This window comes from Brachypodium distachyon, chromosome 1 (genome assembly GCF_000005505.3).
Source record: "Brachypodium distachyon strain Bd21 chromosome 1, Brachypodium_distachyon_v3.0, whole genome shotgun sequence".
In the NCBI taxonomy this organism is placed as follows: domain Eukaryota; kingdom Viridiplantae; phylum Streptophyta; class Magnoliopsida; order Poales; family Poaceae; genus Brachypodium; species Brachypodium distachyon.
In genome coordinates, this window is record NC_016131.3 from 19,119,877 (window position 1) to 19,132,134 (window position 12,258).

At 47.7% G+C, this 12,258-nt stretch overlaps 1 protein-coding gene, 1 long non-coding RNA gene and 1 other non-coding gene across 5 annotated transcripts; 2 read left to right on the forward strand and 1 right to left on the reverse strand.

Annotated features, from left to right (window-relative positions):
* Window positions 1-859: 859 nt before the first annotated feature.
* Window positions 860-7,188, forward strand: LOC100846686. The gene is made up of 2 exons (XM_014897806.2): window positions 860-3,074; window positions 5,100-7,188. Exons 1-2 carry the CDS (start codon window positions 966-968, stop codon window positions 7,053-7,055), a joined length of 4,065 nt encoding a protein of 1,354 aa, XP_014753292.2. The 5' UTR covers window positions 860-965; the 3' UTR covers window positions 7,056-7,188.
* Window positions 7,189-7,334: 146 nt separating this feature from the next.
* On the reverse strand, window positions 7,335-8,790 carry LOC112270020. Of its 3 annotated transcripts, none has more exons than XR_002962308.1 (4): window positions 8,394-8,790; window positions 7,776-8,160; window positions 7,629-7,667; window positions 7,335-7,504 (listed from the first exon to the last, which is right to left on the reverse strand). It is a non-coding gene; the product is annotated as an uncharacterized LOC112270020 (long non-coding RNA). The 3 variants fall into 3 exon arrangements; XR_002962309.1 differs by having other exon boundaries at window positions 7,624-7,667; window positions 7,776-7,876; window positions 8,394-8,786; XR_002962307.1 differs by having other exon boundaries at window positions 7,776-7,876; window positions 8,394-8,776.
* Window positions 8,791-11,773: 2,983 nt separating this feature from the next.
* LOC112270351 lies at window positions 11,774-11,876 on the forward strand. Its single transcript, XR_002962742.1, has one exon. It is a non-coding gene; the product is annotated as a U6 spliceosomal RNA (small nuclear RNA).
* Window positions 11,877-12,258: the final 382 nt, after the last annotated feature.

Genomic DNA, 12,258 nt, shown 5'->3' on the forward strand with positions numbered 1-12,258 from the left:
TCATCTGGTTGGTCAGGGAGCTGAGCTAGCAGCAGCGCCCCTCTTGCTCTGAATCCTCTGTGCATGCACAGCTAGCGTCACTACGCGTGAAGTATTCCTCTTTGTGACAAGATAATTAATTGTAAAAAAAAAACAGTTTGGTTGGAACTACTAGTTCGAAGGCCAAACAGGGACTGTATATGTTGAATCTTGAGGGACCAAGCGAAAAAAGTTTACACCCTAGATGTCTTGCACATCCAGACATCCTATCCAGCTACTCTCTCGTCGGAATTACCTGTCGAAATATTACATGTATCTAAACGTTTTTTAAACATAAATACATCTATATTTGAATTTTTTTTTGAGACAAATAATATGTGTCGGAAGGAGTACTATCTTTTAGCGCCTGGTGCTTTGCGGCCCGGCCATGGTGGGCTCGGCCTGCTTGGCTGCGCCTTGTGCGCCGGGGCTGCAGCGTAGGACAGGAGGAGGCAGTTGGCAGCGTCATACATGACTGTTACTACTGTATATTTTCGATATTTCTATAGTAAAAATACGGCACGCCAAAGATAGCAGAGCGTGCCCGGAGGTCCATCTCCATCGATTCCTTCCAAAAGCAAGAGGTCTTGTTCAGTCCTCCTTCTTTTCTAATTTTCCACCACGAGCAACGCCCCGCACAACACGGTGCTCCAGCTAGCTCACGACAGAACCGCGACGACTTCCCGTCTCACAAGGTACTACGCCGACTCAGCAGTATACACTACAGTTCAAAACGTAGCCATCTCTGATAGCAACCTTGCCAGACATATCTCCGGTCTTTGCAAAAAAAAACAAATAAATGATTGAGGAGGACAAATGTTTAGCTGATATCTGCAAATATATGTATCCATGGATGTAGCTCCATGTCCGTGACTGTGTAGCTTTCAGCTCGGCGGCTCCAGACCGTCAAACAAAGCCCACCACACAACCACCCGCAGCAGGTCTCCATGCCGTCGAAAGAAAAACTGTGCACCGGCGTGGTAACAAACCTGGCAATTATTAGGCAGGACCAAAGACTCACTGGGTTGTGTGCAAGCTTCCTGAAGGCAACAAGCATGCAGTCAGTGGTAGTCCTTGTTCTGCTCCTGCTGTTGCTCCTGGATGGAGAGGTGGCCTCGTCCACGGACGACGGCCAGTTCGCCTACCAAGGTTTCGCCACGGCGAGGCTGATGCTGGACGTCGCCAGTATCACGCCCAACGGGCTCCTCGAACTCTCCAACAAAAAAGGCCACGCCTTCTATCCCTCACCACTCAGCTTCCGCAAACACTCCTCGGCAACCACGAACTCCAGCATCGTGGCGCGGTCTTTCTCCACGTCTTTCGTGTTCGCCATTGTAGGCAAATACGATGGCCTGAGCAGCTATGGGCTCGCCTTTGTGGTCGCCCCGACTACAAACTTCTCGGTGGCAAATGGCGGACCATACATGAGCCTTCTCAACTCAACGAACGGCACCGCCAACAATCGCATCTTGGCGGTTGAGCTCGATACCATCATGAACACCGAGTTCCAAGACATCGATAGCAACCATGTCGGCATCGACATCAACAGCCTCGTGTCGCAGCAGGCAAAGCCAGCCGGCTACTATGCCGACGATGATGGCACCTTCCGAGACCTGAGGCTAAATAGCCGCAAGCCGATGCAGGTGTGGGTGGACTACGATGGCCAGACCAGGCAACTCAATGTGACATTATCTCCTGTGCAAGTGCCGAAGCCCAAGAAACCTCTACTCTCTGAAGCCATTGATCTCTCTGCAGTCATGGAGGACACGATGTATGTCGGTTTCTCATCGTCAGCAGGTATCAGTATAATCACGCGCCACTACGTGCTCGGATGGAGTTTCAGCTTGGACGGACCTGCCTTGCCACTTGACTTCTCAAAGCTTCCCACCCTGCCACGTTTGGGTCCAAAACCTCGATCCAAGGTCTTCGACATCGTGTTGCCACTGACCACCGGATTGCTCGTCGCTGCAGTGCTAGCCACCATCTTTTTCTTCTTGTGGCATCGGCGTCGATTCGCAGAGGTGCGAGAGGATTGGGAGGACGAGTTTGGCCCACACCGGTTTGTGTACAAGGATCTCTTTCTTGCCACCGATGGTTTCAAGGAGAGGAATTTACTTGGTATAGGAGGTTTTGGAAGAGTATACAAAGGGGTCATTCCTACAGCCAATTTAGATATTGCAGTGAAAAGAGTGTCACATGATTCAAGACAAGGAGTAAGGGAATTCATTGCTGAGGTGGTGAGCATTGGTCACCTCCGACACCGAAACATTGTACAATTGCTAGGCTACTGCCGGCGCAAGGGTGAGCTTCTCTTGGTCTATGACTACATGGAAAATGGTAGTCTTGACAAGTACCTATACATTAAAAATGGCCCGACTTTATATTGGTGCGAAAGGTACAAGATTATCAAAGGTGTCATGGCAAGTTTATTGTATCTTCATGAAGAATGGGAGCAAGTTGTCATCCACCGTGATATAAAGGCTAGCAATGTGCTCTTGGACAGCCAGATGAATGGGCGTTTGGGTGATTTTGGTCTAGCAAGGTTATACGATCATGGCACAATTGGTAAAACTACACATGTGGTTGGTACCATGGGATACCTTGCACCCGAACTTGTCTGCACTGGGAAAGCAACACCCTTAACTGACATGTTCGCATTTGGAATTTTTCTACTAGAGATCACTTGTGGGCGTAGGCCAATCGACATCGACGAGAACAACAACCAGGTAGTGTTGATCGACTGGGTGCTTGAGCACCACCGCAACGACTCAATTTTAGACGTCATAGATCCACGGCTTGCGGGAAATTTCAATGAAGAAGAAGTCATCCTCGTGCTCAAATTGGGTTTGATGTGCTCGCACCCGTCACCCAACACAAGACCTATCATGAGAAAGGTCATGCAATACCTGGACGGTGGCCTGTCGGCCCCTGACTTGTCCCCAACCTACGTGAACTATAGCATGATGATGTTGATGCAGCACGAAGGGTTTGATTCGTACATGACGTTGTGCCCTCAGTCAGAGACGAGCATTTGCACTGTATCCGGCGAGTCTTCAGTGTCAGTTCTGCTAGAAGGAAGGTGAAGCAAGCTTGTAACCGATTTCTCCTTTTCATTCTGATCCCCTTCTCTCATTAAGCGCTTGTATGTATTCAGTCGTGATCCGAGTCTTCCTTAATTTGCACATCATGTGATCTGAGTTCACAGAAGGAGCTCTTTTACAAATATATGAATCCGAGTTCAGTTGGTGAAATTTTTCTGTCTCAAGTGTCAGTTCTGTAGTGCTTTTCAGTTTGAACAACCCATGTTTACTCGGCGACTCGGGCAGATCTCGGCCATCGTACAATCGCTGTAAGCAGTGGTCACCGTCTTTCGTGGAGAAACCAATTGCTAGTCCCAGGCGAGGTGTGCAGTGCACGTACGTTGAGATTGGAGACGATGGTTGATCTGGTCAGCGAGGCGAGAGCTAGCAGCAGAGCCCTTCTGTTAAATGCTGTTAGGGCCTATAGTTAGGGAGCAGGTTTTCGTCCTATAGTCAGGCTCCCGATTGCGGGAGCTTGGTCAGCGGGTTTCATGCTCCACCGTGGTTTCTGGTTTCTCTCCCCTCTATTGTTCTTCCTTTCCTTATGTTCGGTGGTTGGAACAGACTTTGTATTTCCGTTATTTTTCATAATGGAAAGGAGAGAGATCCTAGGTTGGAAAAGCAGCGGAGCCCTTCTTGCTCTGAACCGCATGAAGTATTCCTCTCTTTTTTTATAAAAAAAAGAACATTTTGGTTGGAACAACTGGTTCCAAGGCCAAAAAGGAATTGCATGTTGAATGATCCAGGCGAGAAAAAGAAAAAGACTCTGGATGTCTTGCACATCCTGATATCCAGATATTTTTTAGCGCTTGGTGTTTCGCGGGCTGGCCATATGGGCTCGGCCTGCAGCCTGACGTCGTGGCCTGCTTGGCCGCGCCTTGTGAGCCGGGCTTGCTGATGGGCGGCCTCTGGTGTCGTGATGGCCGGGCGCGTCCGATGTGGAAGCCCCTCTTGGCGTCTCCCTAGTCCCTCCTGGCTGGGCGGCGAAGCAAAGCTGACAGTTCCTCTTTGAAACGGAAGAACGTATAGAAATGTCAAACTAATTGACCGCAATGACAAACCGCTAAATTGTCTTGTTCCGTGGAAATGAATCCCAGCCAAGAATCAACACGCCATTAGTCCCTGCGATAATGTCTCACACTGTCATAGCTATGAAGCTTCATCTTCGGGAAGGAAAAAAGAAACCCAGAAGTCCATGGATTCCTGAGAACAGGAAAAGAGAGAGTAGGTGCATCTAGCCATCGTGTAAGGAAAAGTAATCATCACTTGGCCATCTGAACTGATTTACTACTCATTCCTGTCGGTTATCTAAAGAAAGTACAAAGAAAAGGGGGAATTCAGAGGAAGAGTTGTTATGGAACTGATCTATGTGAGGCTGATAACCGCAAATTCAGACATCCTTCTTTTCTACCACGTGCATTGTATGACAACGTTCTCACGCTTCAATGCACATCGTTTACCCGGCTCAAAAGTCACAAGTCACAAGCTAGACTCGCAACTCCGACCACTTGCAGTTTCAGAAGATATTAGTTGTACTAAACAGGATGGACAGCAGTTTTCAAGAAGTAGCTAGCAATCTGTGACCAGAACTCTCACAGGAATACAAAATTGTCCCTGTCCACACCAGAGCCGCCGTATCAGCTAAGGCACCAGACAAATGGCTACTAGTTTTGTTCTTCGGAAAAAAGAAATAACAGGCGACATCAGTATATCATATCCTTTCATAAAAGTCGTAGACTGCCAACTTTTAGATGGAAAAAATAGTCCCTCCTGTAACTTTCAGCTCCGGTGTCTGCTGTCGTAGGCTACGATCCATCTCCACGAGGTCAAAAACTGTACCGATCGTGGTTATAAACAGTACCGATTGAGTGGAGTTGTGTCTAAGCTTCTTGAAGGCAACAGGGCAAAGTGCGGGCAGAGAAAGAAACCATGCTGTCTCTTTTTCTGCTCTTGCTGCTGAGCTTGGGCGGAGAAATGGCCTCGTCGGCGGACGACGGCCAGTTTACTTACCAAGGCTTTGCGGCAGCAAACCTTACGCTAGACGGACTCGCTACCGTCCTGCCCAATGGCCTCCTCGCACTCACAAACTTTACTTACCAGACTAAAGGCCACGCCTTCCACCCCGTGCCGCTCCGCTTCCTCAACAAGCCCACGTCGACGAACACCACTGCCGTGGCGCGGTCCTTCTCCACGTCCTTCGTGTTCGCCGTTGTGTCCAGATACGACGGCTTGAGTGACCAAGGGCTCGCCTTCGTGGTCACCCCGACCATGAACCTGTCAACGGCAAACGCCGGGCAGTACCTAGGCCTCCTCAATGCAACAAACGGCACCGCGAGCAACCGAATCTTGGCGGTCGAGCTCGACACCATCATGAACCCTGAGTTCAGCGACATCAATAGCAACCACGTCGGCATCAACGTGAACAGCCTCATGTCACGGCAGGCCAAGCCGGCAGGTTACTATGGCGATGATGATGGCGCCTTCCGAGGCCTGATGCTAAACAGCCGAAAGCTGATGCAGGTGTGGGTAGACTATGATGGCCAGGGCAGGCAACTCAATGTGACGTTAGCCCCGATACAAGTGCCCAAGCCCAGGAAACCTCTGCTCTCCGAGGTAATTGATCTATCCACCTTCATGGAGGACCCAATGTATGTGGGCTTCTCATCGTCATCAGGCGTCGTGTTCACACACCATTATGTGTTGGGATGGAGCTTCAGCCTCGATGGACCTTCCCCACCACTTCACTTCTCCAAGCTTCCCACCCTGCCACGCGTGGGTCCAAAGCCTCGGTCCAAGCTCTTGGATGTTGTGCTGCCACTGGCCACCGCATTGCTCGTCGCTGCAGTGCTAGTTGTTGTCTTCTTCTTTGTGTGGCGTCGGCATCGATATGCTGAGGTGCGTGAAGATTGGGAGGATGAATTTGGACCGCACAGATTCGCATACAAAGATCTGTTTTGTGCCACCGATGGTTTCAAGGACAAGAATTTACTAGGGGCTGGAGGATTTGGGAAGGTGTACAAAGGGGTGCTTCCTGCATCTAGTTTGGAGGTCGCGGTGAAGAGAGTGTCGCATGGTTCAAGGCAAGGAGTAAGGGAGTTTGTAGCTGAGTTGGTGAGCATCGGTCGTCTCCGGCACCGAAATCTCGCACAGTTACTGGGCTACTGCCGACGCAAGAGTGAACTTCTTTTGGTTTATGATTATATGGAAAATGGTAGTCTTGATAAGTACTTATACAACAAAAATGGACCATCTCTAAATTGGCAAGAGAGGTATTGGGTCATCAAAGGCATTGCGTCAAGCTTGTTATATCTACATGAGGATTGGGAGCAAATCGTCATCCACCGAGATATAAAGGCTAGCAATGTGCTCTTGGATAGCCAAATGAATGCACGGTTAGGCGATTTTGGTCTCGCGCGGTTATATGACCATGGCATGGATGGTCAAACAACCCATGTTGTTGGCACCATGGGGTACCTTGCACCTGAACTTTTACGCACCGGGAAGGCAACACCTGCAACCGATATATTTGCATTTGGTGTGTTCCTCCTAGAGGTTGTTTGTGGACGGAGGCCAGTCGAGAGTGAAAAACACGGTAACAAGATGGTGTTGATCGACTGGGTCCTTGAGCATCACCGTAATGGTTCAATCCTCGACACAGTGGATCCAGGACTCATGGGAAAGTTTGATATACAGGAGGTAACCATCGTTCTCAAACTAGGTTTATTGTGTGCACACCCATCACCCAATACAAGGCCTAGTGCAAGAAAGGTCATGCAGTACCTAGATCGTAGCAGGTCGGTTCCTAACTTGTCTCCAACCTACATAAGCTATAGCACATTGGCGTTGATGCAGAATGAAGGGTTCGATTCGTACATCATGCCATGTCCTCTATTTGCGAAGAGCGTTCACACTGTATCCGGTGATTCTTCAGTGACAGTTCTTTTAGACGGGAGATGAATCGGTGTTTGTAATCAACTCTTCATACCCCTATTTATTGCTCTCTCTCTCTCTCTCTCTCTCTCTCTCTCTCTCCTTTGAGGGTTTGTAAGTAAGTTTTTTTAATAGTGTCTTCTATTCATTCAGTTGTCTATGATCTTCTATATCTTAGTATTGTTGCCTCACACCATCTAATCTTCCTACACTCTCTGCCAGTCCCGTCATCAATTCTTTTAGAAAGAACTATTTTCATATTACATCCAGTGTTCCCAGTGCGCCCCATTCGCTGCAATCACCAATTTTTCGCCGGGGAAATGAAACCAAGAAGCTCGAGGAAGCAAACTACAACAACCATTTCACCGTGGACAGAGAAAACAGAGAACTCACCGGACGGAGGAGAGCAAACTACGTCGTCGACGAGAAGAGATGGAAAACACCTCATCTCTGCTGCCTTCGCATTGCCACATCCGCTGCGAAGAATAAGGGAAGCAAAATCAAATACAAAATAAGCGCGAGTAAGCGAACAAGCACAACCATTTGCTATGGAACAGAAAAAATGACCAACTAATTAATCACACACTGAGTAGACCTCACCGCCGATGAGCATGGATCGAAAACCCTCGCCTCTTATGTCTTCGCCACGCCACATTCGAGCCAAAAAACAAAGCAATAAAAACATGAGCAAAGCGAACCACAAATCACCGTTCGTCGGCAACAAAAAGAAAAGGCCGGGGAACTCACTGGACAGGGATGAGCAAACTCTGCCGCCGATAGCAGAGACAGTACTAAATGATTGACGCACCATGTCTAGAAGAGTAGAATGCATTACATATTTAGCATGACTGCGATTGCAAAAAATAGCATATCATGAACACATGCATCAATACTTTGGACAACCACAAGCTGCTCCTGCCATTGAACCAAAACTGAAGCAATGATAGCCTAATCAACACACATCAACCATGTATTTCACCAAAATCACTTCCATTAGAGAGGGAGCACAACCCAACTGAACATAAATAGCTGCAGAACCAACCCTCCTGATCAATTCAAGCAAAAACATGGAACAAGCAATCCATGCTCAGCTGAAAATCACATCCACCGAACACAAATTTCCTCCACTAACCTGAGTAGAAACAGGTCAATCAAAACCTACAACAACCACCAACCAACAATCATACTACATAAAAGAGAGATTCACAAACCAGCAATTTAGTATATAGAGATGGAGAGATTCAGAGTTCCAGAGAATGAGAGAATAGAGGAGATAGAGAAGAGGCACGAGGGAACAGAGAAGAGGGGAGCACAGAACATATAGGAGGTAGACAGGGAGTGAGGGAGGGGAAGGAGAATGCTGACCTGCTCGGCGGCGAAGGAGCAGCAGGGACGGAAGCCGGAGACTCGGACTGGAGGAGCAGCAGGGGTGGCCTGGATAGCGACGGCGCAGCAGGGACGTCAGCGAGCGATCGGAAACGGCTAATGCACGGCGGCGCGGCACAGTAGCAAGGATGGGGGGCGGCTCGAGCGTAGCAGGGGCAGCGGCGGCCACGGCGGCGGCGGAGGCGGCGTGAGGCACCCAGCCACCCAGGGGAGTGAGGAATCCAGGGAGTGGCGAGACATGGAAAACGAAGCTGTCGAGCAAAAAGGAAAAAAAAAGAAAGAAAAGCCAACCAAAATTTCAGGGATGTTGATGCGATCGGATGGCCCAGAAAATGACTGACTTAAAATTAAAAAAAAGGCAACTAAGCTTTAGCTCCTTCCATTTTAAACTAGTCCAGTGCTCGTGCGTTGCCACGGCCTCTTAAACATATGCACATGAAAATTCATTTTTATAGAAAAGCAACATGATTTGACATTCGCAATGGATAAAACAATGCTATTAATCAAAGTGTCATTTACTTCCTAAATCTAGAATCAAGCTTGACAAGTGAACTGTCTACACAGATGGTGTTCTATTCGTCACTTGTATTGAATCAATTGTTCATACAGACCTAGCATTGGAATTTGGAACACATCTTGCTCTACATAACATTGGTGTTACTCCATTCCGTCGAATTGTCTTACTTTTTATATCTATTTGTAGAGCTAACTCTTGAAACTTTGTGACCGGGTTGAGCACATCTTGCTCTACATAACAAAAAGAATTGGGAACTTTTAGGTCTGCATGACCTGCACCACGCCACCACAGCGAGGAGGTCCAGTGAATAGAGACAGGCCCTTTAAGTGACATAGAGTATGTGCTAGTGCGGAGAGGCCATGAGCCTGTCAAAAGACCGGTTTGAGAAAATTCAGTTCGGCAACTTAGCAATCAGCACTGACCATTTTATCAAATTGATCAGCCCGCACAGAGTTACCAAGTTGAAGTTCGCGATACTTTGGTCCAGGCCAGCAGCTTTAGCAGGGTCAAATTCTCCTTTTACTTCTGCTAATTCACATGAGTAGACTATAGCAGTATCACCAGGCTTCGAGTTGATATCTGTCAAGCTACTGGCTCCATTATGGTACCTCGGTTAACATTGTTGATATACGAACTACTTCACCGTCAATAATAACAGTAGCATCTGAAGATTGTGAAGAAGATGCATTGCGTTCCACATCGAAGCTGTCTGTGAAGCATTGCCCTATTTGGGATAAAAGATTTCATCTCCCCCGCTGGAAAATCAAGGTCTGAAGAGCCCCATATATTCACATGCATTGCAGTTAAATGTTAAATATTATAACCAATTTGAACAAATAGATTAATTGAAAACATGCATGAGCATCAGCATTTAGACATTACTGGAAAGAAAGCAATAAAGAAACTATTTCATCTCACCGACATGCCCTCATCTCCCACACCAGCCAGAATTAGCACAAGACCTACATTAAGCAAGAACCCTCCTGAAACATAAGCTTAGGCCCAGTGCAATTCTTCCAAATCCAAGCAACTTACATGCATGTTCATAGTTCAGATCAAATCAACTTTGGTCATAACATAAACAATTTCTTTTCTTAAACAAGCTTTCACAGATGACTCATAAAATATTGTTCGAATTAACTTATATCTGAAGAAAAACTAAAGCAACATGAATATTTACAGTTACGGGTGTCTAACCAGGAAACATCTAAAATGACCAAGGACCCAAAACAATAGCAAATTTCTGACCTTATCTCTACTCACCATGACACCGCAACCCTCGTCAGCAATCCTTGCGTCTCTCAGTGCTACTACACCATCTTCCACCATGTGCTATGCAGAACTGTTAGTGGTGTATGTAAGATCTCTCCTTTTCACTTCTTTTGGAATTTAATTGGTAATAAAACTGCAATTTGTGTATAACTTCAGCACAAAGGGGTACTAAAACTGCAATTGGCTTATATCTTTGACACAAAGCTGTGCTCACCCCAAGTGTTCTCGTGAGCATCTACATAATATCATACAAAGTCTTCTAGATCCGTGACGAGAACTGAATTGGCTTATATAGGTTGGTCTTAAGGTGCCCTTCGCGGACGGAATGGATCGGGGCGAGCTCGGTGCTGATGTCGACCTTGTTGCCGTTGGATGTACAGTCGGATCCCCTGCTATAGTGGGCCTTGGCCGTGGGGAAGGATGGCGACGGCGGGGTATGGGGCTGCGTCCCGTCACGACCTAGATGAGGAGTGGGGGGCGTCTCTGGTGCGAGCTCGTGGCTGGGGAGGGCGACCGCATCGTCCGCAGAGGGTGAGGGCGGCGGCTTCGGACACGGCGTTCTCCCGTGCGTGTCCCATCCGAGGAGGTTGGCGGCGGCGTCCGCCCGGGACGAGGCGCGGCTGGGACAGCCAAGGTGGAGCAGAGCGAGTCGTGGGGAGAGGACGAGAAGGCCCTCGATCTAGATCGATCCGCACGACCGGCGAGGTTCAGGGCCATGACAGAGGCAGAGGGCGGCAGAGGTGCGAGGAATCGAGTTAACGAAGGGTTGGACGGCAGGTTGATTTCACACTTTGGTAGGGGATAAAATGCAAATATCCGGTGGACGACGACGGAGGAAACGTTCGTCCTTTTAATATTAGGGTAGAAAACGTAAAATACGTTGTCTACTTTGATTGCACATTTGGTCGTGGAAGCTCATGTTGTGCAGGTCTCCTGGATATTTTCCGTCAAAAATAGGAAAAAAAAGTGTAAAAGGACCATCCATTGAGAAGGTGAGTAGCACTGCCTAGATGTACGTAATGCATGATGCGCATGCACACTACGATTCAAAGTTGATGATTATCTGCTTTTGTGTGACGAGATGATTATAATGGAAATTGTGAAAGAACGAAACCAAAACAGGACTTGCAAGCTACCCAGCGATCGAATGAAGGGAATTATAGCCGCACTTGGGCAAGGACTCCTGCTGTTTTTAAGCATGTCCAGTTTACCAGCTCAGGTAATTAGGATGGGAGACGGAGTTTTTTTTTTTTTAGGGGAGAATGGGAGACGGAGCTGGATGACGCTTCATGACCGTGGAAGATGGGTTGAAATGTTGAATGGATGGCGAGCTGTAGAGTCCATGTAGGTATTTCACGATGCGTGTAACGGGGAAGGGGAGAACGAAAGAAGCCCAGCAAGCTCTTGCTAACTTGGGCCGCGCATGAGGATTGTACGCTCGGGACCGTTGGATGGGCATGGCCCATGGCTCCGCGGGAAGCAACCAGGCAACAGATTGGGTGTTTAGTACCACCTCGCCCAGCGAGGAACAATCCGTGTTGTTTATAAACTAACGCTCCGAACCATGGTTGTCCCTTCGGGGACATCCGATAAAATTGGAACGATACAGAGAAGATTAGCATGGCCCCTGCGCAAGGATGACACGCACAAATCGAGAAATGGTCCAAATTTTTTCGAGATTTCGACTGGTCCCTGCAGTATTTCATTGCCCTTATATTCAAATAGGTCTCTCGAGTTTTCTTTCCAGGCCCTTAGATCTTTTTTTTCTTGGAAAGCCAATTTTGTCCTTCATCTTTTATCTCTTGCCTACAGAAGTGCCCCTAAGATATTCCAGTTCGATCCCCTGTGCTTCTTGGCTCTTTTGATCTTGCAACGAATGAGGTGTTTTCCTCATACATGCATCAAATGCTCCAAAAACTTGTTCTTTATCTTTCAGGCATCATATAACCGGAGCGTACTTCATAGATGTATTTTCCATTTCTTTTTCTAACAGAGTGTGACCTTGTTATTTCATCCAACGCATCTCATCTAATTTCACGGCAAAATACCGTTGGG